Source organism: Ictalurus punctatus, chromosome 21, assembly GCF_001660625.3.
Source record: "Ictalurus punctatus breed USDA103 chromosome 21, Coco_2.0, whole genome shotgun sequence".
Lineage (NCBI taxonomy): Eukaryota > Metazoa > Chordata > Actinopteri > Siluriformes > Ictaluridae > Ictalurus > Ictalurus punctatus.
Genome location: NC_030436.2, coordinates 4920211 through 4947158, shown reverse-complemented (window position 1 = coordinate 4947158; position 26948 = coordinate 4920211). Strand labels below are relative to the sequence as shown.

General features: G+C 41.0%; 2 protein-coding genes across 3 annotated transcripts in view; both read right to left on the bottom strand.

The window, feature by feature from the left end:
- The window catches only part of cers5 (ceramide synthase 5), a 37579-nt gene extending 28671 nt beyond the window's left edge, over nucleotides 1-8908 (bottom strand). Inside the window, exon 1 of one of the 2 annotated variants that reach the window (XM_053674195.1) lies at nucleotides 8497-8908. In XM_053674195.1, the coding sequence (XP_053530170.1) occupies nucleotides 8497-8669 (173 nt within the window). In that variant the 5' untranslated portion in view covers nucleotides 8670-8908. The remainder of the gene's footprint in view (nucleotides 1-8496) is intronic. The other variant, XM_017450793.3, reaches the window with a different exon arrangement.
- A 5319-nt stretch (nucleotides 8909-14227) lies between these two features.
- On the bottom strand, nucleotides 14228-26646 carry gpd1b (glycerol-3-phosphate dehydrogenase 1b). The gene is made up of 8 exons (XM_017450744.3): nucleotides 26488-26646; nucleotides 21813-21990; nucleotides 20723-20863; nucleotides 19150-19288; nucleotides 18831-18943; nucleotides 18467-18703; nucleotides 18264-18370; nucleotides 14228-14920 (listed from the first exon to the last, which is right to left on the bottom strand). Exons 1-8 carry the CDS (start codon nucleotides 26526-26528, stop codon nucleotides 14824-14826), a joined length of 1053 nt encoding a protein of 350 aa, XP_017306233.1. The 5' UTR covers nucleotides 26529-26646; the 3' UTR covers nucleotides 14228-14823.
- Between the last annotated feature and the right edge of the window lie 302 nt (nucleotides 26647-26948).

Sequence of the window (26948 nt, the reverse complement as noted above, 5' to 3'; positions counted from 1 at the left end):
TGGGGGTAAGGGCCAGCTGGTTAAGAAAGCAGACAACAAGCGCCCAAGTTGCATTCCCTGCCCTTCTCTAACAAACAGCCCATTTACATTTCACCAAAATGCATTTCTATCAAGAAAATATATCAACTCTAAACGCTGAGATTGTGTATTAGTGCAGCTTCCAACAACGCTTGTTAAGAAACAAACAATCTCATGAGTGTGTGTGTCATTCTTGTGAAATAAAGACGAGCAGAGCAGAGGTGTGGGCATCTCCCAAAAAAAAACATGTTTCTCAATGTGAACCGCAACGCGAGTGTCTCAATGCGAGTGTTCAGTACTTAAGTGCGCGTACGTGAGTCGGCCAATAAAAATGAGACGGTTTCACGGACGCATCACTCTGTTAAAGTGCACCTAGTATGGTTTTGAAACGTGCCTAATTTTGTTTTAAGGGTCTCATACAATAGATTTACATGCATCCAAGGTATTAAAAAAAAAAAAAAAAAAAACACACACTTTAATGTGCTCATAATTTAAACCGCAGCATTAACTTTACCCCCCAGGAAAGATGCTACAGCTAGCGAACTTTCTAATGCTCCCGACCCTTACAGAGCACCATTATACGACCGTTGCTATGGTTACACCGTAAAAGGAGCTACTGTTCTTGTTCATTTTAATTCAAGCATTTCTGTACAAATAACTGGACCCTTATAGCAAAATTTACATTTTAAGTACTTGGAGAAAATAAAATAAAATTTGTGCAAAAAAAACTGAAGTGTTTTGTCATCATTTTGACTTAAATACTCCGTACTGTAAAAGTCATTACATTGTTATTTTTGACTTAATAACTCGTTCTCTTATTGTGACTCCTAACACTTATAAACGGACAGAATTTCAGAAGGGGAATGGCGGTGTTTTTCACTGCATTTAAATAAATGATCAATCATTACGCGTGTGCGCCAGCTGAATTCCACTAAAGCGACATCTGACTTTATTTACTACCTGGGAAACCACATACGCTAATATTCAATAAACAGTCTTAATTATAGATGTGTGTTCAACAATGAGATAAATGAGTCAATATAAAGAGATAAATTGATCAAGTTTAAGTAATGAGGAGATATGTTTCAATAAAGACATTACGAGTTATTAAGCCAAAATGATCACATTATATCTCGACATAACGAGTTATTAAATCGGCACAGCACTTCTATATTTAGTTTAGGGTTTTTTTCCCCCAACTGATGGTTCAGGGCTTCTGTATCTGCCATGCACTATAATCAACACTGAGTTTAGGTGTGATATTATTTTTCCACGGCTCTGGCCAAGCACAAAACAAAAAAAAAAGTCGTTCATTTTTCTTATTGCTGTTTATCGATGCAATAGCAAAAGTATAAATATAGATACAGTCCTCGTCTAAACTGTCACACATGATCGTGGTCATAAGCACCTACACTCACCTGCCACTTTAATAAGAACACCTGGGTATCTGAGGCTACAGTCTCACAAAAAAAAAAAAAAAAAAAAAAAAAGAAAAGATTGGTTTTTCCGATCTTCCAAACCCAACGTGGTTTTCTTCTGTTTTGGCCTGTCGTGCTGTGTGTTGAGCACTCCGAGAGGCGTTTCTGCTCACCGTGGTTGTACAGAGTGGTTATTTAAGTGACTGTAGCCTTCCTGTCAGCTTAAACCATTCTGACCATTCACCTCTGACTTCTCTCTCGTCTGCCTGCAGAACTGGATGGCTTTTTTGTTTTGTTTTTCGCACCATTCAAGACTGCTGTGTGTGAAGTACTCAAAACAGCCCATCTAGCACCAAGGCCCTGTTTACACTAGTGCGGTTCCGTTTCTAAAAAGAAAACAATCCTCGTCCACACTACACGACCGAAAACGCGTGTCACATGACCATTCATGCACACTGGATATGTGCATACAAATGTAAACAGGAATTTGATTGTTAGTCACAGGCAGGCACAACAAACCGGCGTTCCATGTAGGGTTGACGCCGCTTGAAATGAGATTTGTTGGCGATCGCTCCAATCGTAGCTCGCGTCTTGCACATGTAGGCAGCTGCAGTGTTGTAAAATACAGAATTAAACTGCACAATGGCTGCTAAGAAGGACGACAACGCCAGCAAAGCTTGCGGTTCAGTCTTCGTGTTGTTGTCTATACGATCAAGGTAGCGTAATGATCATATGGGAGGGGCTTGACGAATCAGGGCAGGATACGTAATGACCCAGAAGGCCCAATCAGGGAGTGAATATGGGCGGAGCCATGCCTTCATTTTCAAAAGTCTTTGTTTTGGTCTGTTTACACTGAAGCGTGAGCCCGGAGTTTTCACACTAAAACGGGGTCTTTGGCATTTCCAAAAGTCTCTAGTGTAAACAAGGCTAACAACCACGCCACGGTCAAAGTCACTGGAAGACTGAAGCAAAGATTAACTGAAACTCTTGGCCTATTTCTGAATGATTTTATGCACTGCGCTGCTGCCACATGATTGCCTGATTGAGGAGGTGTACAGGTGTTCCTAATAAACTGAACAGAGAGGATACGGGATATCAACAGTGTGACTGAATGTTTGACCGGATCTACCTGAGATGTGGTATTAATGCAGCCTGTCGGCGACCCAGAAACTGGCCTTGACAACGGACAGAATTTTTGACCGCACTCAGGGCCAAGTGCGCATGTGAAGAAGTTGTTATCGTTGATAAATAAATAAATGAGAGAGCGAGAACGGACTGGCGGAGTGCCAGGGCCTGAGGGGAAATGCAGCTCCCCAGCTGGGTATTAGAGCTTCCACTGTCGTTCCTCATCACTCGGTCCCAGTCAACCAGCTAAACCCACATCAATCCTCTTTAGACCAACTAAGCTAATTGGACTGCCAAATAAGCAGCACAGCCTGAAACATCCAGAGCTGAGTCACAGCAGGGGAGCAACATGAACTTGAACAATGGAGACAGTAAAGACAACAAGATCCTAGGAGGACCTGGTGTTCTCGGAGGTAGACATCAGGTGATGGTGGTGCCAGTGAAGGAGGGGGTGTGGTAACAGGAACACAGTGCTGGAGCAGGCAGTTAGGCTGAACCATCGGGGTTATATAGTTGGTCGTGGGTGAAAGGGGGGGGGGGGGTGCTAGTGGGTGGAGACCTGATTAAGGATCAAACGAGTTCTGAGTTGCAGAATAGATTCTGACTTTTTAATCCTCACCTACCAGATTTACTTCTGTGTCCAGATAATATCCAAGGTAAAGGGGAGACAATCTATTTTACATATGTAGATCCCGTACTAAATTGTTTCACAAGTAAAATCTAAGGTAAAACAGAGGCAAACTGAGTAAACACAAAATGCAGGTTTTAAGTTATAGTTATTTACTGAAGCAAAAAGTTATCCAATACCAACTGAGCCTGTGTGAAAATGTATTTGCCCCCATAGTTACTAAATTCCCCAAATCTATGAAACTGCATTCATAATGGTGTTCAGCTGGACTAGACACAAGCAGGCCTGATTACTGCAAACCCTGTTCCATCACATCAACACTCAAATAGAACTGTGTGTGTGTGTGTGTGATTGATTGATTACTGGTGTGAGTGTGTGATTACTGGGCTGGGTATGTGATTACTGGTGCGAGGGTGTGGGTGAGTGTGAGATTACTGGTGCGAGGGTGTGTGTGAGTGAGATTACTGGTGCGAGGGTGTGTGTGAGTGAGATTACTGGTGCGAGGGTGTGGGTGAGTGTGAGATTACTGGTGCGAGGGTGTGTGTGTGTGTGTGTGAGATCTTATTGGTGAGAGTGTCTGAGATTTACTGGTGTGAGGGTGAGTGTGAGAGATTACTGGTGTGTGTGAGAGATAACTGATGTGAGGGTGAGAGATTACTGGTGTGAGGGTCAGAGATTACTGGTGTGAGTGTGAGAGATTACTGGTGTGAGGGTGAGAGATTACTGGTGTGAGGGTCAGAGATTACTGGTGTGAGGGTGAGAGATTACTGGTGTGAGGGTGAGAGATTACTGGTGTGAGGGTGAGAGATTACTGGTGTGAGGGTCAGAGATTACTGGTGTGAGGGTCAGAGATTACTGGTGTGAGGGTGAGTGTGAGAGATTACTGGTGTGAGGGTGAGTGTGAGAGATTACTGGTGTGAGGGTGAGTGTGAGAGATTACTGGTGTGAGGGTGAGAGATTACTGGTGTGAGGGTGAGAGATTACTGGTGTGTGTGTGAGAGATTACTGGTGTGAGGGTGAGAGATTACTGGTGTGTGTGTGAGAGATTACTGGTGTGAGGGTGAGAGATTACTGGTGTGAGGGTGAGTGTGAGATTACTGGTGTGAGGGTGAGTGTGAGATTACTGGTGTGAGGGTGAGAGATTACTGGTGTGAGGGTGAGAGATTACTGGTGTGAGTGTGAGAGATTACTGGTGTGAGTGTGAGAGATTACTGGTGTGAGGGTGAGTGTGAGAGATTACTGGTGTGTGTGTGAGAGATTACTGGTGTGTGTGTGAGAGATTACTGGTGTGAGGGTGAGTGTGAGAGATTACTGGTGTGAGGGTGAGAGATTACTGGTGTGAGGGTGAGAGATTACTGGTGTGTGTGTGAGAGATTACTGGTGTGAGGGTGAGAGATTACTGGTGTGTGTGTGAGAGATTACTGGTGTGAGGGTGTGAGATTACTGGTGTGAGGGTGAGTGTGAGATTACTGGTGTGAGGGTGAGTGTGAGAGATTACTGGTGTGAGGGTGAGTGTGAGAGATTACTGGTGTGAGGGTGAGTGTGAGAGATTACTGGTGTGAGGGTTAGTGTGAGAGATTACTGGTGTGAGGGTGAGTGTGAGAGATTACTGGTGTGAGGGTGAGTGTGAGAGATTACTGGTGTGAGGGTGAGTGTGAGAGATTACTGGTGTGTGTGTGAGAGATTACTGGTGTGAGTGTGAGAGATTACTGGTGTGTGTGTGAGAGATTACTGGTGTGAGGGTGAGAGATTACTGGTGTGAGGGTGAGTGTGAGAGATTACTGGTGTGTGTGTGAGAGATTACTGGTGTGAGTGTGAGAGATTACTGGTGTGTGTGTGAGAGATTACTGGTGTGAGGGTGAGAGATTACTGGTGTGAGTGTGAGAGATTACTGGTGTGAGGGTGAGTGTGAGAGATTACTGGTGTGAGGGTCAGAGATTACTGGTGTGAGTGTGAGAGATTACTGGTGTGAGTGTGAGAGATTACTGGTGTGAGTGTGAGAGATTACTGGTGTGAGGGTGAGTGTGAGAGATTACTGGTGTGAGGGTGAGTGTGAGAGATTACTGGTGTGAGGGTGAGTGTGAGAGATTACTGGTGTGAGTGTGAGAGATTACTGGTGTGAGGGTGAGAGATTACTGGTGTGAGTGTGAGAGATTACTGGTGTGAGGGTGAGTGTGAGAGATTACTGGTGTGAGGGTGAGTGTGAGAGATTACTGGTGTGAGGGTGAGTGTGAGAGATTACTGGTGTGAGGGTGAGAGATTACTGGTGTGAGTGTGAGAGATTACTGGTGTGAGGGTGAGTGTGAGATTACTGGTGTGAGTGTGAGAGATTACTGGTGTGAGGGTGAGAGATTACTGGTGTGAGGGTGAGAGATTACTGGTGTGAGTGTGAGAGATTACTGGTGTGAGGGTGAGTGTGAGATTACTGGTGTGAGTGTGAGAGATTACTGGTGTGAGGGTGAGAGATTACTGGTGTGAGGGTGAGAGATTACTGGTGTGTGTGTGAGAGATTACTGGTGTGAGGGTGAGAGATTACTGGTGTGAGTGTGAGAGATTACTGGTGTGAGGGTGAGAGATTACTGGTGTGAGTGTGAGAGATTACTGGTGTGAGTGTGAGAGATTACTGGTGTGAGTGTGAGAGATTACTGGTGTGAGTGTGAGAGATTACTGGTGTGAGTGTGAGTGATTACTGGTGTGAGTGTGAGTGTGAGAGATTACTGGTGTGAGTGTGAGAGATTACTGGTGTGAGTGTGAGAGATTACTGGTGTGAGTGTGAGAGATTACTGGTGTGAGTGTGAGTGTGAGAGATTACTGGTGTGAGTGTGAGTGTGAGAGATTACTGGTGTGAGTGTGAGAGATTACTGGTGTGAGGATGAGTGTGAGAGATTACTGGTGTGTGTGTGAGAGATTACTGGTGTGAGTAAGAGATTACTAGGCTTAGTCTTAGATGATTTTTTCGGAGTCTTTGGGGCGAGTGTATGAAGATTATTAGGGTGAATGCTCGATGATAATTGGTGTGAGCGTGTTATCAGTTTTTGGACTGCGTGAGTGATGATGATTTGCGGGCCGAGCGTTTGATACTTATCGGCGCCAGTTTATGATGATTACTGGGATGTGTCCGTGCTGGCACTCAGGTGAGCGTCATGAGTCGTAGGGTGTGTGTGAAATAATTTTTTAGGGTGTTTGTGCGAGTTATGATTCAGTGCCAACAACGAAAGTAAAACTCCAGCTATGCACTTTTGGAGTTCCTTAACGTCTTGCTCGGGACCGGTTCACCCAGCTAAGCTAAAAAAAGACCATACTTCACATACCTTAAGGGCAAACCGAGACAGTGCACCTACTGTGCATTACAGAGAAACTTTTATAGAACCAGTGGAACCAGACTCAAAACCATCGAAAGACTCCACCGTAACAGGATGCGCAACATCGCATCAGCATCACTAACTGGTTCCTTGAGGAACCATTACACAAGCATGCAGACTGCAGGCATGCCACTGAGGAAACTATTCTTTAAAGTCAACGCTGGGTTTATTATGAGACAGGTAAACATTTAACATCCCTTTAATGGAATAATAAGCTCAAGCGCTTTGTGTACATTAAAAATCGCTTTGTAATGCGAATTGATTTTTTTCTTTAAGGTGTGAACAAAACAATCCTGATTTGAACGAGAACTTTGTATAAAGAGTCTCCAAAATCAGGTGTGTTAACATGACCTGACAAAAAAAAAAAAAGGTGCATATTCAAAACATTTATGCAAATCGAATCCACCATGTAAAATACACTTTCAGCCTGCAAAACACCAAAAGTGGAGTCTTATAACCAACTTGCCGTTAGCGGCCAGTCGCTCTGGATAGCACAGGGGGTTTTGCATACATATTTGGGTTCTCATTGTTCGAGACAGCAAACCATAGTCATCTGGGCTGTTTTATAGAGATCACAAGACAGCCAGCCCATTCCCTGACAATTATAAACACTCAGGAGCATTCAAAGTTAAAGGGGAAGAAGTCAAATTTACACAAATATCCTTACTCCACACCTCATACTTAATCGAGCAGCTAAGACATGCTGGTGCGGAAACTCTTCCTTTCACTGAGCATGTTAGTCTCATTTTAGCCCCAAGCTCTGAAATTCACTTCCTCAACTCACAAATCACGTCCGCAACCGTGAATATATTTCAAGATTCAAAAGGTCTTTAAAAACTCATCTCTTCAGGCTCGCATATTCTCTGTGACATTTATACATAAGACTTCGTTATAATATGTATTTTATGTATCATATCATATAATGTATATATATGCGTATGTATAATCTATATTATAACGTGTTATATATATATATATATATATATATATATATGCAGATGTATAATTTTATATACATACACACATATGCAGATGTATAATTTTATACACACACATATCTATACATAAATAATGTGTTTTATGTATATTGTATAATGTATATATGCATACGTATAATTGTGTATACACATATAGTTTGTGTTTTATGTATACTATCGTATAATATGTGTGTGTGTGTATATATATATATATATATATATATATATATATATATATATATATATATATATATATATATGTGTGTGTGTGTGTGTGTGTGTGTGTGTGTGTGTGTGTTTTATGTATAATATGCTGGCCAAGCTAACAGCTAATAGAAACTCATGGTCACCAAGTAAATCTCATGCAATCTGCATAGTGAAATTATAACATGCATGCCTGGAAGCATCTTATCTTTATTTTATTTGATTAATTTATTCAATGTCAGAGTGTTGTCAACATGTTATTGACATACGTCCTCATTTCCTTCATGCCTTTGATGCTAAGCCGGTTATCTCTTAAATTTATCCACTCAACAACAATTAACACCTTATTAAGATAAATATCCATAGCCGATTGATACTGAGTCACACATATCCTTTAGATCTGGGTCTTAAAGAAGAGTTTAAATCCAACCCTGAAGCTGAGTCTTTAATCTGCACACTACATACTAAACAGCATGTGGAAACATTATACCAAACCCTGGGAGCCATTCGTTGTGGGTTGCCAGTACTAGCGTACTAACGCACTTAATAGTACGTCAAAACAGTTCACGGAGATGAACTGCTATTATTTAAGTAAATTAGTACAGGAAATTAACGTTGCCAGAGAAAGCTAGTTAGCTTAGCCAGCTAAGTTGCACACCGCCCCCTTTTTTCCACTCCTTCTTCCCTCTTTTCTTCCACGAACCGTTTTTAACGCCGGTTTGACACCCAGTCGATAAGGTTTTATTTCTAGAAAACTTCCATACCTTTCGAAAAATATCCTAACAGCGAATATGCCCAAGGCCAGCGGGAAAGCTTTGAGTAAGTGCCCGGCTCTAGGGTACTCCACCCCGGGCGCGGGATTCGCCAGGTCCGTCCAGCTCACGTTGTGAGGAAGCCAGAAATCCTCGCTCCAAAACCAGGCTGAGAGAGCAGCCATGTTACGTGGGGAGGAAATAAAGAGCTAGGTTTTGAGAAGGTTGTGTAAAATAGCTAGCTAAATAGATAGAAAAAAAAAAACAACAACACAAAGGGGGTTTGATGTAACTATTCACCGCCCCCTTTTACTGTGCACGAGAGCAAACGTGTATCGAAGTGAAGCTCCATCGACAGCTGCTTTCCACACCCGAACTGGGTTGCCAGATTAGAGCGAGCGTTTGAAATCTGGTTGCCGGGTTGGCTGTTTCTCGGCAATCATCACGACTAATAGGGTTCCGTTTGCAGTGGAGTTTTATAAGCTTATTAGTTGTCACGTTGAATGACGTGAATTTCTGAATCCTATAACAGACCGAGTGGAAACATGTCCTCCATGTCAGATTATACAATGAAAATATTCCAAATGTCTACGTTGTGGTTACGTCATCAAACAGCGCTCTTCTAGAAAATGTGTTAGTGTGAACACAAACATTCTTCAAATTGAGCTAACAGGAATAAAGATGTTTTTCTGTCCATTAGAATGTTTTGTTTACGTTTAGTCATTGCCACTACTGAGAGCACATGTTCTCCCCGTGCTGCGGGGGTTTCCTCCGGGTACTCCGGTTTCCTCCCCCAGTCCAAAGACATGCATGGTAGGCTGATTGGCATGTCCAAAGTGTCCATAGTGTATGGGTGTATGTATGTGATTGTTCCCTGTGATGGATTGGCACCCTGTTTAGGGTGTACCTCGCCTTGTGCCCGATGCTCCCTGGGATAGGCTCCAGGTTCCCCGTGACCTTGAAAGATAAGCGGTATAGAAGATGGATGGATGGATGGATGGATGGATGGATTGTCACTACTATATTTGCATCTGTAATTTTTTACATAATCCTGTGCTTTTAGACAAGTGTCAGCAGTGGTAACACTAAGATTATGGACACTTTGTTGTCAGATGTGTCTGGTCACAATGCCACTAAATTGGCCATTAGTGAACATGTCATATTATGTGTTTTAAGACCGCCGGTCTTAGCTTACGGCCAAACAATCAAGAAGTCTCAAGCTAGAAGATAATGGCTTAGTGTGTGAATGAGTGAGTGTTCATGGTGCCCTGTGATCGAATAGCATCCCATCTAGGGTCTATCTCATGTCACTCCCATTGTTTCTGGCACATGCTCCGGATCCACCACCACCCTGACTGGGAGAAGTAGTTACTGAATGTGAGTGAGTGAGTTCAATTGATATTTTTCAACCCAAAGCCTGTTTCCATTCCATTTTGATTTTTAAACGGGATATCACTCCGTCTGGCAACCCCTGCACACGTGATGAGGATGAGGAAGTTCCTTCTGCTCAGGCAGTTTATTGACAGAGAAATCCTCCAGAGGGAGACAGAGTACACATAGAGAGACCATACTCTGCTGGTTCTCTCTGTTGTGGAAGTGAATGGGAGAGATGTGAGAAGTGAGAGAATTTTTTGGTAAAGATTTTAGATCAAGTGACTGTAAAAAAAATAATAAAAAAAAGTGGGGGGGCTTAATAGGGCACAGATAACAAAAACTTCAGGCACAAGCATTTACAGCATTTATCAGACACCCTTATCCAGAGCGACTTACATTTTATGTCATTTATACAACTGAGCAGTTGAGGGTTAAAGGCCTTACTCAAGGGCCCAGCAGTGGCAGCGCTGGGATTTAAACTCACAACCTTCTGATCAGTAGTCCAACATCTTAACCACTGAGCTGCCAAGTACTGCTCGACTTATGTTTCAGTAGGAACAGTGATTTCATTAGGAACTGACTTCTGCATTTAGATTTATGGTAAAGACAGTGAAGAGGGTTGGAAACTGGGGTTGAAAGCACACCCTTTGTGGCCATGATGCTCATGTGTTAGTGCAACATGTAAGGAAATATGCAACAGCAACTGTTCTTCGGGTGATTGAGAATGTCTAATGCAGGATGTCTTTCAGCAAGAACAGCCAGTCTTAATTCTGTCTGTAACATGATATGCTGAGATATATATATATATATATAGATTCATAAATTAGCTCAAACTGCCTCAAGCAAAACATTACTTTACTGCCTATGTCAAATGAGAAAACGTCCAAACTGGAGATCTTGGGACATTTTGCAGATCAAATTGAAGAAAGCAACATACATGGCACTCCAAGGCTCTAACTCTAAAAACCATATAGTGTGTCTATGTTTGTTGGTGCTGCCATCATGTGGAAATTTTACAAATAGCAGCTGATGAGTAGAAATACAGGTCTATCTTCTGTGATTACCCATAAATCCCCTCTCTCTCTACCAAAATTTCAGGTTGGTCATGTAGGATTAGGATCATTTAGTATTTTTGTTAAAAATCTGATCTACTTTATTTTTGATGAAGCCTATGGTATAACAAATAATAACATATGCTGTAAATGAATGAATGAATGAATCATCTACACAAGCAACGAAAACATCAAATATCACGTTTTTCCACGTATGGTTGTGTGAATATTAAGTGATCATGTGGAAAAACATGAAGGTACATTCCAAAATGTTAGGCCCTGCGATTGCACGTGTGAATTCAACAACAACAACAACACGTGAGAAAAGTCCTCATGAGACAACTGCATGTAGCAGGACACGCATGTGAAGTGCGTGTTTACAACCACGTGTAAAATTGACATGTCCAGATGTTGTGTGTTACTTTTTTATAAGGGGTGTTTATGATACATATCACAGTCAAAAATGGCAGAGAAAATCAAACAAACAATTTGTCAAGATATAACAATAGAAAATGCCTTGAGCATAGAGTATTAATTTCCCGTTTTTTATCTTGCAATTTGACATTGATCATTGTTATCATTGTAAAAAAAAATAAAAATAAACAAACAAACAAAAAAAAACCCTATAGGATTTATAAATATATAACTTGCCTTCATGTCTCTTAGAATCTGAATTGACTTCAATCTTGGAGAAAGGTGCGTTGGATATTGAGTGTGATTATGATTCCATGTCAACATATGTACACTTCTGCTGGAAAGGCAATTAACTTAAAATAAGAGGAAAAAACATGTTATTAAATTGTCTTCATCTGATACTTTACCTGATAAAACCTCCATGTCTAAAACTCACAAGCTGATCAACCTGACTGCAGTTTTTAAAAAGTCTTTATCAGCATAAATAATGAATGCATAGGTGCCATATGAAACTGATATTTGAGATAAAACAGAATTAGAGTCTCATGCTTCAGCCTTACTGTCTACTGGTCTTGCCCACACCCCTCTAATTATAGCTCTAACTTTGCCTGATAGAAAGCAATATTAATAGCAGTGCGACTGGAAGGGCAGCCCATGAAGTATTCACAGGATTACAGTCAGACGGCTTTATACGCATTGTGATGATCCATAAGTCACAGGATTGGCTATGACTAATGAAATCTTTATTAACTGGAAAAAATATTGAAAACCAGTCCATACACACAATCAGTATTCCTATACACTATAGATAGTAAAAATGAGCAAATAAATAACAGGTAGATTATTCACAAAGCCTTAGGACAGATATGCTTCTTTCCCTTCTTCACAGATTAGGTCAGAGTAAAAAATGGACATTTCCGCTAATGTCAAGTGAGAAAACCTCCAAGCTGAGATATTTTGCAGATAAAGTTACATTTACAAGAATAACATACAACGTTACATTAAAACCATTGATAGGTGAGGTGGATAACATTGATTACCTTGTTACAGTGGCACCTGTCAAGGGGTGGGATGTATTAGGCAGGAAGTGAATCGCCAGCTCTCGAAGTTGATGTGTTGGAAGCAGGAAAAATGGGTAGAGCATCTCCAACACGGCAGGTCTTGTGGGGTTTCCCAGTATGCAGTGGTTAGTACCTACAAAAAGTGGTCCAAGGAAGGACAACCGATGAACCCGCGACAGGGTCATGGGCGCCCAAGGCTCATTGATAAGCGTGGGGGGCGAAGGCTAGCCCGTCTGGTGCTATCCTGCAGAGGAGCTACTATAGCACAAATTGCTGAAAAAGTTCATGCTGGTCAGCTATGTGTGTGAGGAAGACCTGGTGAAGAGATGGCACCAGGATGCACTATGCAAAGAAGGCAAGCTGGCAGAGGCAGCGTGATACTCTGGGCAATGTTCTGCTGGGAAACTTTGGCTCCTGGCAATCATCTGAACGTTACTTTGACAAAGTACAACCTTCCTAAACATTGTTGCTGACCAAGTACACCCCTTCACAGCGCTATTCCCTAATGGCAGTGACCTCTTTCAGCAGGATAATGCGTCCTGTCACACTGCAAAAATTGTTCAGGAACGGTTTGAGGAATATGACAGAGTTCAAGGTGTTGACATGGCCTCCAAATTCCTTAGATCTCAGTCCGATCCATCATCTGTGAGATGTTCTGGACAAACAAGTCCGATCCACGGAGGCCCCACCTTGCAATTTACAGGACTTAAAGAATCTTCTGCTAACGTCTTGGAGCCAGATACCACAGCACACCTTCAGAGGTCTTGTGGAGTCCATGCCTCGACGGGCCAGAGCTGTTTTAGGGGTATAAATGGGACCTACACAATATTAGGCCGGTGGTTGTAATGTTATGGCTAATCGGCGTACTTAACACATGAAATGTTTATTTAAAATAAATAAATAAATAAAAAAGGGACACTAATGATTTGCCCTGTGCACCTACAGTTCTCATCCTGGAATGTGGGAGTATCAGTGCTGTTCTGCTTGAATATGAAGCAAAAAAGGATCCAGACAGTCTCACTGTCCGACACCTGACCATCCACGTTTATGCTACATTATAATTGACACTGTAGTGAATTGAATGAAACTAATTAGTTACTATTAGTTAGGATTCACTTTTGACCTGGAACTAAAATGGATTTAACTGGGATTTTGTGTCATGAAACTGGTTTCCGTCTCTGATTAATGCCCTCCTTAGCTGGTCACTAACTTTTGGTGCTCGGCCTCCGATAGGCATAGTTGCAGTTGAGCCATATTCTTTTCTCTTTTTTTAAAATACTGGATATAATGGTGCTCTGTGGGATGTTCACAGTCCACGATATTTTTTTTTTAAATGACCAAAACATGATTGATATTTTCCCAGATCTTTATGCCAGACTTCTTTTGATAGCTCCTTGGTCTTCATGAAGATTTCTTGGGTGTATAAAATTGAAATCATTTGACACTTAAGCTCGAATAAACTCATTTTGTGACTGATATTTTGACCCATTTGTGTATTTGATATTTGTTAATCTGAAGTATGCATCATTTGGGAATATAAGAACGATGTGTAAGAAAACTTACCATCCCAGAACAACATCTACAGTGCTTCAGTGCTTCGTAATTCCTAATAAAGGTCAAAGGATGAAGCCTAGAGCTGCTAAAAGGTGAAGCGTTTAGGATAACACCCGAGGGCATGCGGGGCAAGAAAGAATCATATGTCATGCTAGGAGCGTGTGTGTCCGAGTGCAAGCATGTCCAAGCTGTAGAGCTACAGATTCATACAAGAGTTAATTATGTTCGATTGTTCACCTTCAAATTGCATGCATCTACTATACTATAAAACACACAGCCTTGAAATGATTCAGTTTCAATAATTTATTTCAAAATGACAGTACGTCATGTGTGGAGCCGTACACATGGAATCAAAAACAAACCAGAGTGTAAAAAGCAGGATGTACTCTTTGTATTAGTGTTGTACAATTATTTGGGAGTTTTCTATGGAATAGAAAACAAAAGTCTGGACAGGATGAATATTCAGGTAAAAACAATTTAAGGCACTTTTAATCCACACTCCTTTAGATTCTCCTTTAGACACCAGTGTTTCAAGGCAGTCTACTCACCCATTAGCAGCTACAGGAAGACAGTTATGTCATATCTCTGACACATTTACAAAAACAAAACAACATGTATCCTTAGGTTAAGTTCAAATCTGACACGGACAATTTGATCTAGATCTAGAATTTTGATCTAGTGGTAGGATGTTGACGTAAGGCTTTTTGAGGTGTGGCGTTTTGAAATTAAGTTTGGCGAGGACATCCTCAGATCAGCTCTAGTTCAGATTCTTCTTTCCTCGGTAAGAAATATAGGCACAGTGAAGACAGCCCCATCTCTCCAACTAGATTAGTAGTAGCTTTTTAGCTAGACTAACTCTCTCACAGTACAGGTTGGTCAATGAGTTACATGTGTTCTGGGTGATTCTGTAGGCAGTTGATGAACTCTTTTACTGGATGGCCCTGGAAGCAGATCTGATACACTGCGTTGAACAGAGGAAATCTGGAAGAGACAAATATACAGTAAGATAGGAAAAGTGTTAACTCTGAACACCAGGATAGTTAAATAAGTTAAAAAATAGTTAAATATTAGGAAAGATACTACACTGATGTGGAAAAAATAAGTACACCCCATGGAAATTGTTGGGTTGTTTTTTTTTTGTTTTTTTTTACATATTTGGACAAGTAAACATTTGATAGTCTTTGAAACAATATCTATTAATAAAGTTGATACATTATCAAATGTCAAAATTGATATTTTGTAGTAATTTTCACAATTTAAATTAGCAAAAACAAAACAAAACAAAACAAAACAAAAGAGATCAATCACTAGACAAAAAGGTAGTACACCCTTACATTTATCACACCTTCAAATCTATAAAATTTGAATCGAAGATTGTGTGCCAGTGATTAGAACCTGCTTAGGGAGTGCAGGTGGAACCGGTCTTATTTAAACCCCTCTCATATCTAGTGTCTGATGTTCCCTTTGCTATTGAGGTGTGTGGTGTCACCATGCCAAAATCTAAAGAGTTCTGTAAGGCCTTCAGAAAAATGCCTATGAGTCTGGCAAGGGATTTAAAAAAAACCTCCAAATTATTTGAAATACATCATTCAGCTGTAAGGAAAATCATCTATAAATAACAGATTTCAAACGACTACCAATTTGTCCAGGACTGGCCGTCCCAGCAAATTCAGCCCAAGAGCAGACTGTCTGAAGTCTCCAAGAACCCCAAAATTTCATCACAGGATCTGCTAGTACGTCTCTGAACTGTTGGCATCAAAGTGCACGCTTCTACAATCAGAAAGAGATTGCACAGATTTGACCTACATGGGAGGAAAAAGCCTTTGCTATCTAAAAAGAACATTATAGCAAGATTACAGTTTGCCAGTGAGCATGTAGGCAAAGACCAGGCCTTTTGGAATAATGAGCTCGGGACAAACGAATCAAAGATAGAGTTGTTTGGCCACAGTAACAGCAGTTATGTTTGGCGCAGACCAAAGACAGCTTTTCAGGAGAAGCACCTCATACCAACTGTGAAGCACGGTGGTGGAAGTGTTATGGTTTAGGGTTGCTTTGCTGCCTCAGGGACTGGACAGCTTGCATTCATTGATTCAGCTATGAATTCCACGTCATATGAAAGAGTGCGTGAAGAAAGTGTGAGGTCATCTGTCCAAAAGTTGAAGTTGAACTGAAAGTGGACCTTTCAACAGGATAATGATCCTAAGCTCACTAGAAAATCCACCAAGGAATGGCTCAAAAAGAAGAAACGGAGGATTATAGAATGGCCTAGTGAAAACCTGGATTTGAATCCCATTGAAATATTGGGGGAGGGGGGATTTGAAACTGCAGTACATGGAAGAAAACCTTCAAACAACTTGCAACTGAAACATCTTGCAAAAGAATACGGCATGGAAGAGTGGTCAAAAATTCCAGCAAGCCTGGTGGACAATTATGTAAAAAGAAGTTATTTCTGCTAAAGGGGGCAATACAAGCTTCGGAGGCCAAGGGTATACTTACTTTTTCCACAGAAGAATATCACAATTATTGAAATTTTTGTTGAATAAACGATTAAAAAAAGCTATTTTTCCTTGTGGATTTGTTCAAGTACATCAACTTTATTTATAGGCACTGTTACAAAAATTATCAAAGGTTTGCTTGTCCAAATATGTAAAAAAAGCCATCAATTTCCATGAGATGTACTTATTTTTTCACATGACTGTATACATTACCCCAAACACCAGTTATTACAATATTGCACACTGCAGATAAGATATTTTATATAACCTCTTAAAACCCAGTTTACACTCCTTCTAGCCATCCTTCCTTAGTTTTTAACTTAATTTGCCTGAATCAAATAATGATTGTGTCTAGAAGAGTATAGCTATGAATGGGCACTCCCCCCCAAGTATTAATATGTTGTCAAGTCTAAATCAGAATAAACTTCAGAATTTTGGTTCATCTCCTATTTGGTTTGATTTCAATTGTCAGCATTCAAGGGCACCATAGACATAGAGAGCTACAAGTGCAAGACAAGTCAAAAACCAGGATTAACGAAGATCGACTCAAGATCAGGTCTTAAGAGGGTCAAAACCAAGTCAAGATCAAGTCCAAATGAAAGCAAGACAGAGTCAAGATCAAGACCAAAAAGCATCAAATCCTTTACAAGGCCAAGCCTGTACTTCAACTAGTTGGGTTCATTCAAGCATTGGGACAATATTTAGGCTAGATTTTCTAGAAGAAGCAATTAAGACCAAGACCATATCTTGCAAGACCAATGCCCAAGATCGAGACAATTTAGGAATAAACCCTAGATAGAACACCAGTCCATAGCAGGGCACCATACAGACATTCACACACTCATTCACAACTAGGGGTAATTTAACATAGCCATGTTTTTGGGAGTTGGGAAGAAAGGGGTTCGTTTGGAGTTGGATCAAGACCACACCTTTAAGTTCAATTCAAATGGACAAAATGCTGCATGTGTGAGAGCATATAAGTAGGGTGACCATACAGTCACTTTTTTCCCCCCAGACATGTCCTCTTTTTCAGACCTTAAAAAAGCGTCCGGCCGGGTTTTCTAAATTTGAGAAAATGTCCAGGAATTGGCTTTAGTTTCATTAGGATGTGCTTTTGGTCTAATACTACATCATATGTGCACATGTTTACTTTGCGTCAAACCCTATCTGTAATTTCCGCCTTCTCGCACACCATTTAGTCGATTATAAAAGGCTTGCAGCAACTATTAGCCAAATTCTATCAACATCTCTCAACCATTAACCTACACTCAACGAATGAGCAAAGGTGAAGCGCTGTTGTGTACGGCGTCAAACAGTTGCTTGACAACAGCAGAAAATGACAGCTGTCCTGAGTTAAAACACCACCCATGGCTATATAAGGTCATTTTTAATTTCATGTTATCACATTGCTTCGTATTGCATGGTCATTCAAATGTGTAAATAATGGCAGAAAGTACACTCAAGGCATCTAATAGTTAATTTTAATCCATAAACATTCAAAAGAATGTAGGAAAGAATTTAAAACCTGGGCAGAGTGAAACAATTTTATCTATATATATTTATGTCATGCTAATAGTGTGTATTTTTTTTGTGTATTAAAGTCTGCATTCATAGTAACACTGTTTTGAACGCTATTAAGACCCCCGCCAAAAAAAAAAAAAAAAAAAAAAAAAAAGGTGTCCTCTTTTTGGAAAACCAGAATGTGGTCACACTACCATAAGACACGGATTGGAACTGACCAATGTAAGCATTTGGATTTTCAGGACATGGCCTGGAAATGGCTGCACTGTGAATGTTTCTGCTTATGGATCAGTTACATGAACACTTACTTGTCCACCATGTTTTTGTGCTTGAGAATGTGGTTCACTTCAGCTGCAGTGGCTGGACCCTGAAGCTTCTGCCCATTTAGCATCTCTTTCTCCAGCTCTTCAATTGACTGAAGTTGACAAGAGCACATATTTTCCCATCAGACGATATCCAAATATGGTAACCAATAATTAGAAGCTACGTACCAAACAGAGAGACGACTGACCTTGCCGGTTTTGGCGAAAGCCTCACCGATTTTACGGTTGCGTCCTCCATAGCAGGTGGTGATGAGGTCAGCGACGCCGCAGCTCTCCAGGAAGGTGGCAGGGGAAACAGAACTGGCCGTGCAGAAGAGCCGTGCAAACGCAATCATCTCCATCAGACCCAAACGGATTACTGCCGCCTTGGTGTTATCACCGAAGCCAAGGCCGTCGCAGAAACCTGCACCGACTGCCACAATGTTCTGGAAGGAAATTACATACCCATCACTTCCTGTTTGTCTGGTCTTTTGCCTCACATCTTCTTCACATCAGACCATGCACAGATGGTTTTGCTAACTGCCTCTGTTCAAGTAAATCAATCAAGGGTACCTTCAAAGCTCCACAAATCTCTACAACATCCGACTCTTCCACGACAGTGACCCGGAAGTTCGTTGTCTGCATGAGTTCCTTCAGCAGTGGCCCATGTTCTTTGCTTTTACAGCCTGAATGGTTTGACACAGATAATAACAAGTACACCAATTGCAGTAAATCTACGCTGGTGTGATCTGATAGTAGCCGTTACCACAGAGAAGTTGATTATTTTCCTACATCAGCACATCTTGAAGTGTTTTATGCTTATTATACCACAGTGATTTTGGCAATTTTTCAAGCATTTCTAGAATAATGGCTATTTTTCTTGCTCACTTACCGATTGTGGTCTCACAGAATTTGCCCTCAGCCACCTCATTGGCCAGGTTAGCTCCCATCAGCACAGTCATAGTGATACCCAGCTTCTCCTTGATAACATCAGAAATGAGTTTCAGCCCATCTGGACCCTCATCAACACCCTGGAGCAAACATAAATAAAAACCATGAAGAAAAACGTCACAATGTAGCTCAATGCTGTAAGTGCTACAATAATGGACAACCTAAATCACATGTTTCCTGAGAGCAGACACATTCAGCCACCCCCCCCCCCCCCCCCCCCCCCCGAAAAAGAGGCCCACTTCTCAGTATTTATGAGAACTTGTGGCCTCCTGCCACTGCCTCCCCCAAAAAATTCATCCCATTTACTTTGATGTAGGCCCATTCAATTTAAAAAAAGAGCTGTTTTTGACCATTTTCAACGAAAAAAACAAAACATTCTACATTCACCTGGACAGAAAGCAAGGGCGCCAGATCAGTGCATCTTTCAAGAACTGCGAGCAGGGGCCAAAAGATTACTATTCCCCTATTAAACTGCATTCATAATGGGGTTCAGCTGGACTAGACACAAGCAGGCCTGATTAAAAGGTCTTATCCAGTAACACACTATGCCGAAATTGAAAGAAATCCCCGAAATTATGAAAAAGGTGACTGAAATACATCAGTCTGGGAAGGGTTACAAAGCTATTTTAAAGGCTTTGGTACTCCAAAGAACCACAGTGAGAGCTGTTGTCTACGGAAAAAAAAAAATCTCAGAAAAGTGGTGAAAAAAGTAGTGAACCTTCCCAGAAGTGGCCGACCTTTCAAAATTCCTCCAGAAGCACAGTAACTTTTCAAACAGGAAGTCACAAAAGAGCCAAGGACAACATCAAAGGACCTGAAGGCCTCTCTTGCATCAATAAAGGTTCCTGACTCCACCATCAAGACACTGGGCAAAAATGGCATCCATGGAAGAGTGGCAAGGTGAAAACCACTAACCCAGAAGAACATGTAAGGCTCATCTGAATTTTGTTAAAATACACCTTGATGATCCTCAAACCTTTTGGGAGAATGTTCTGTGGACTTGAAATGTAACCTGACCTACAGACAAGCATGGTGGTGGGAGTGTGATGGTGTGGGGATGCTTTGCTGCTTCAGGGCCTGGGCAACATGCAATAACTGAGGGAAACATGAATTTTGCTCTCCACCAGAAAATCCTAAAGGAGAATGTCCGGTCTTCAGTCCGTAAATTGAAACTCAAGTGCAACTGGATTATGCAGCAAGACAATGAGTCAAAGCATAGTAGTCCTAGAAGTCCCAGTCCTAGAAGTAAGTGAAAGACTGAGCTCCAGTTATCAGAAGTGTTTGTTTGCAGTTATTGCTGCACAACCAGATTTTAAGTTAAAGGGGCAATTACTTTTTCACATTGGTGATAGGTGTTGGATAAATATTTTTTTGCTTCGTACACAAAAACAGAAGAAATCAAGATGGATGCAGATACTTTTTCACAGCACTGTACATTTCATTTTAGTTACCATGCAATAAGCAGTTAGATAACTGAACATATACAAATTCCACATGGCAGTCTGAGAGCTTGCCTTGATCAGGGACATTCCCACCGCATCTGTCTTGATGTGACCTTTGATCGTGTCGCAAGTTCTCTTTACAAACTGGTGCGGGATTACAAATATAAGAACATCCGCCCCTTTCACAGCTTCTAACAGATCTGGAACAGCCACCTGGAAAAGAGAACAACTTTACAACGTAAGGAACTCTGTTCATGAGCAAAGTGCTGTAGATCAAAGGTGTTTGATCTCAAGATTAAACACATCAGAGAAATGCATGCCAATGAGGAGTAATGTAGATTAAGGAGACATTATACTACAGTAATATACATTATACTCGATTATAACACTACGGTAATATACATTAAACTGCATGATCCATATATTGTCCACATAAATGAAGGATGTTATTGCTCTCTTAACTGTGAAATGTTTTCAGACATTACCGTTATAACGGAAATCTTCTGTTGAAGACAATTTTAGCCACGGGCACGTCGTTTTACTAAAAATGGCCAGCACAAGCACAATAATTAAACCTACAATCTCAAAATAACCGCAAGGTACTGAAAGGTTTGTTAATTAACGTACTCAGTGTTTCATAGTTGTACAGTTGTAGCCCGTTTCCACCCACTAGCTAATTATCTTATTTGAGAGGGGAAGGAATAACTTACACTTCCTCCCACACATAAACAGCCACATGAATCTTTTTTTTTTTTAAACTGCTGCACATGTGACATTGCATGGAGGAGAGCACTAGCGGTCATAATCTGCATACATGAGTTACAATAGGTAAGGGATAAAACGTTATGTTTTGCAGGGAATTCAATTTCTCCATGTCTCCCACAGTGGAAAGGTAGCAGTTACACCACTGATCCTTGAATTGGTAGTTTGTTCTGAATACATAGCATTGGGGTCATCCTTTATTCGGTTTATACTTCTATTACCTCATTTCTTCACTGAAGACCTATTGGTTGAGAGTGTGATTTAGAGTGTGCTACTGGCCAAAAAAAAAGTCTCAGGATTGTCTGTGACAGACTGATTGACCACCAAGAAAGAAATTTAATCAACTGATATGTATTTTTTGAATCGGACCTTCGAGAAGCAGAACGCAAGTGTGCCATACCACGTTAGGGGGCAGCTTGTGTCCTGGCAGGTATTTGACATTCTCATGCTCAGTGTTGATAATTTCCGTGAGTTTGCGTCCGTTCACCATTTCTTCAAACACCCACATGTTCACCGTGTCCTCAAACGTAGCATACTTCGCAGTGTTGCTGCCCACGATCTTGGCAATGGCAGATCCCCTGTGGATCAACAAAGAACATAGACCTACATGATTAGTGAAAAACTTTTCACTTTTAGCAGAACTCACGGAGATAAGGTGGTGAGAACAAATTGCAATTGAGAAGATGTATACTGAGAAGATAGTGGAAATGAGAAGTAGGACATTGCATTTAAGCATCTGCGAGATGTTTAACCAGTGCATCTGTTGGGATAATGATGGAAGGACTTGAATATGGCATGTGCAACCTGATGTCAACAGTCTGTGGTGGCAGAACTTTTATTTCATCATTGTAAACAATGGCTCCATAAGAAAATATTTAAAGTTAGACTTGGTTCCTCCAGGGGTCTATTATGGGCCCCTTACATCTCTCACACTATATTGTAAAGCTTTAGCTGGATTATTAGCAAACATGGCATCGGTATCCATCGATTTGTAGATCTGTATGTGGGCTGTTAAACGCAGGATGATCAGGAATTTCCTTTTATTAGATTCTTAATCACTGACTAATTTTATATGGGTCCAACGTTGATGGACAACAACATTCTGAGCTAACTGTAAACAGACATGACCTGTCCGACATGTATCGTTTCTTCAGCAAATTTTTGTAGGGATTACTAAGAATAGTGCAAAAACTACCAGTGGATAAAACAACCGGTGTATCAGAGGAGTCAAAGGAGGATGGTGAGAAATGAATAAATGACCAAGAACATAGCAAATCACATCCTGATTTAACACTGGCGTAAACGACGTCATCTCGGCATGCACTGCTTATTGGTTAAGTGTCAGCAAACAGCCAAAAGCCAAGAACAATAAAAATGTCTCCAGTGAAATCAGGAGCACAAAAAAATGAACCACCAAGTGTTGGAAAATCAGGAACTGGTCTAAATCAACGTTCATAGCTTAAACAGTAAGGAGTATTGAGGACAGACTTAGTAAATTTGTCCTTATGACTACTGTCAAAATGATAGATTTCATAAGCAATATAAAGCATGGCTATTTCATTATTAGGTTTGGCAAAAATAATGTCTGAACTTTGAAGGGCCAGAGTAACAAAATTTCCTAACACACAACTCATGGTGCAAACACAGAAGGGTTTAATCATTACCTCCATTTCAACAGCACTGTCATGGATCACGGTCCAGCATGTTGAAATTTCTTGCAGGAATTAGAAGGCTGTGTGAAAATGTGATCTGCTGTAAAGTGGAAGTTGGTATCAGAGAGTTTGCCCCCATTTCCATAGTCATGACTGTAAACAGGGGTTCTTTAAAGTGGTTCCCACCTCCACCCTGTATGCACAAAGCTTCAGGTTCTCCTCGTGCTTTGGGGGTTTCCTCCCCCAGTCTAAACACACGTATTTTAACCTGATTGGCATTTTCAAATTGTTTGCAGTGTGTGAATGTGTGTGTTTGTGCCCTGTGATGGGTTGGCACTCTGTCCAGAGTGTCCCCTGCCTTAGGCCCTGAATCCCCTGGGATATGCATGGAAGTATGACATTTTATAAGAACTTTATCCAGGCCAGGGTTGTGGTGGATCCAGAGCTTATCCCAGGAACACTGGCATGAGGAACACTGAAATGAAATCCAGTCCATTGCAGGGCACCATGCACACACACCTAGGGGCAAATTAGCATAGGCAATTCATGTCTGTAAGGGGGCATGGTGGCTTAGTGAGCACGTTTGCGTAGCACCTATGGGGTTGGGGTTTGAATCCTGCCTCCGCCCTGTGCTTCGGGGGATTCCTCCAGGTACTCTGGTTTCCTCCCCCAGTCCAAAGACATGTGTTGTAGGTTGATTAGCATTACCAAATTGTCTGTAGTGTGTAAATGTATGTGCGATTGGGTTGGCACCCCATCCAGGGTATCCCCCTGCCTCGAGCCCTGAGTCCCCTGGGATAGGCTCCAGGCTCCCCTGCAATGGATAAGTTTTACATAATGGTTTTCTCTGTAATGCTTCAAGAGGTATGAGGAAACCAGAGAGCCTTAAGGAAGACTACATTTACACAGGGAGAACACAGAAAACTCCACCCGGACAGTAACCCAAGCTCAGGATAGAACCCCGGACCCAGGAGCTGTGAGGCAACAATGCTACCTAATTCAGCCTTTCCAGACATGTGTAACAGGTTCTGTCTATTTCTATCCATAGTGATACGGTGTAAACATACAAATTTTCCAAACATAAGAAACAGACCAGGCTAATTTTCGAATGCAGAATGTGTAATCAGTCTAATCCAGAGTGTGTTGCGTCAGATGCAATGTCTGTTCTTTGTACACAGGAACAGACTTTGACATCTTACCTCACTGATCTCCTGCAGAAAGCCGATATACTTTGAAACAGCAAATATAAGTAAAGAATAACCAAAAAAAACCAACACACCAGCAGCAAGAGCTCCCCCCATTAGGGTAGGAAATATATGTAAACTGGGTGCTGATTCTTTTGTAGTCAGGGTGTGCAGTCATGCCTTCTGTCTTGGAGCATTACTCAGCAACTGTACATCTCAAGGGTAATGCTAGGACTCGCTTTACTGAATCGATTCCTCTGAACAAACAGTTAAAAGTGAATCTTTAGCTTTGATTCCTCTGGTTTGTAGATTTCCTTTTAGACGTGCAGAGTAACTCAGCGTCCATTTCATATAATCGCTAGATAAACAAAAACAACATGATACAGGGCTGCACAATTAATCACCATATTTTGAATGGTCTACAACTGAGAATATATAAATATATATATATAGAATTAATTAATTAGCTGCTATACTGGGGAGCTGAGCGGTTAGACAGATACATATAAGCTTTTAATGACTGTGGTGGATTAAATCATAAACACCACATTTTTACACTGACATTTACTCTGGTATTTGGTAACACTATTTTAAGGCACACACAAGAGTTTAACCAAAGTTATATTAAGTTAAATTAGATGCTTGTAAATATAGTTTATTCAGTATGTTTTAATCGTCACACATGCATGCATTGCTACATAACTTGAGATTTTGGATTAAAATGTCTAATAATTAATTAGTATAATGTAATAATGTGCGATTAACATTTTAACCTGCAAAAACTATTGAGCATGAGTTAATAACCTAAACTCATATCTTAAGGTGCTAAGGGGCATCAGGTGACTGCAGTTTATGGCTTTAAGAGCTAATAAAAAGCTGGGCCACATGTGTGCCACATTTTACAGTAGTGTTTTAGTCATCATTAATCAATTACAAAAAATATTGCTCAATAATTTGTATAAACAGGTTTTTATATAGTTTATATAAATAAATAAATATAAAAGAAACTCTCAGAATTTGTAATGGTTTTAATGTGAAAATGGGAATTGTATTGGTTGTTTTTAATGGAAACTAATGGTCCCTGTACCCTCTACTGGTAATTTGTAGCCTTCTATTGTTGGCATGTTGTGTCTAGTGGATACCATTAAGGATCAATAACGATAATGGTTTTAATGCTTAGCTGATGGTTTGTAATGGTATTTGTAGTGGAAACCATTAGATATTTATTTTTTTTAGCAGGGTTTTACATAAATCCCCAGTTATGTAGCAAGGCAGGTCTTAATAGATACTACCGTAGAGTGAATAAAACTTGAGCATAATTAAACTAATAAGACTTGAATTAAGTCCTGTTATATTTCATTCATTTATGCCCGATTTCATTCATATCTAGCATTAGAAAATGTCAATAAAATCCATCCATCTTCTATACCGCTTATCCTTTTCAGGGTCACGGGGAACCTGGAGCCCATCCCAGGGAGCATTGGGCACAAGGCAGGGTACACCAATCCATCGCAGGGCACAATCACATACACACTCACACACCCATTCATACACTACGGACATGCCAAACAGCCTTCCATGCATGTCTTTGGACTGGGGGGGGAAACCGGAGTACCCAGAGGAAACCCCCGGAGCACGGGGAGAACATGCAAACTCCACACACACACACACACACACACACACGGCTGGAATCGAACCCCCGACCCTGGAGGTGTGAGGCGAACATTTTTAATTTGTCCTCATTCGAGTTATAATTGACAGTAGCAGGCTAATAAAAACTGTCATAAAAAGTGTGTAAAATTTGTGTGGTTTTAAAAATGATTAAGGGCATTACAGTTGGCTAGATAATTGTGATATCACAGGCTGTCAGTCAGTATAATGCAGCTAGTTAAAGTAATATCCATGTAACCAGCACATGCTGGTTAATTGAATCACTACAAGGTTTCAACGGAGTCGTTCAAAAAGAACCGATTCTTCTCAGACTCTTTCATCACTCCTTATTTATAAGCAGGTTCCCGGTTGTGGGGACGCAGATGCACTGTCCACCACACAGCTCCTTCTGAATCTCTGTCCACTGAGATAGAACACATTTCTGTTGTCCCATAGCTATGTTTATCCTGCTGTGTCATGCAGTAGCATGAAGCACCTTGAAAACAGCTACATTACAAGGAGAAATATGTAGGTGCAGATTTCACGCTCTTTCACACACACATTCTCACACACACGTACACGTACTCACCAGTTGCCAGAGCCGATAAGACAGACTTTCTTAGGTGCCATCCTGTACAGTTGGAGTTTCCAGGCTGTTTGGAGGAGCTGCTTTGTGCTTCACTCGACCACTCATGGAGCTTCGCTGCAGAGCGTATTTATAGTCCATGCACGGGTTGCCAGATTGACCCACTGAACCACCCATTTCGACTACAAAAACACTCCCAGTACATTATACACCAGCACCAAAGCATAACTAAAACTAGCGCAGTGTTGCCAGATCAAGTAGAATCCTCTCCATTCGCACAGAGTTGTAGCTGTCATTTAATCACACATTTGAGTGATTTAAATGTACTATTATTATCACCCCGATTTTGCAACCCCAACCTACTATCTCAGAGGCATGGATTTCCATGATAAACAAATCCACGTAAGGACTAAACTCATGTAAAGTATTGGGAATTGCAACATGTAACACCAATAACAACTGCA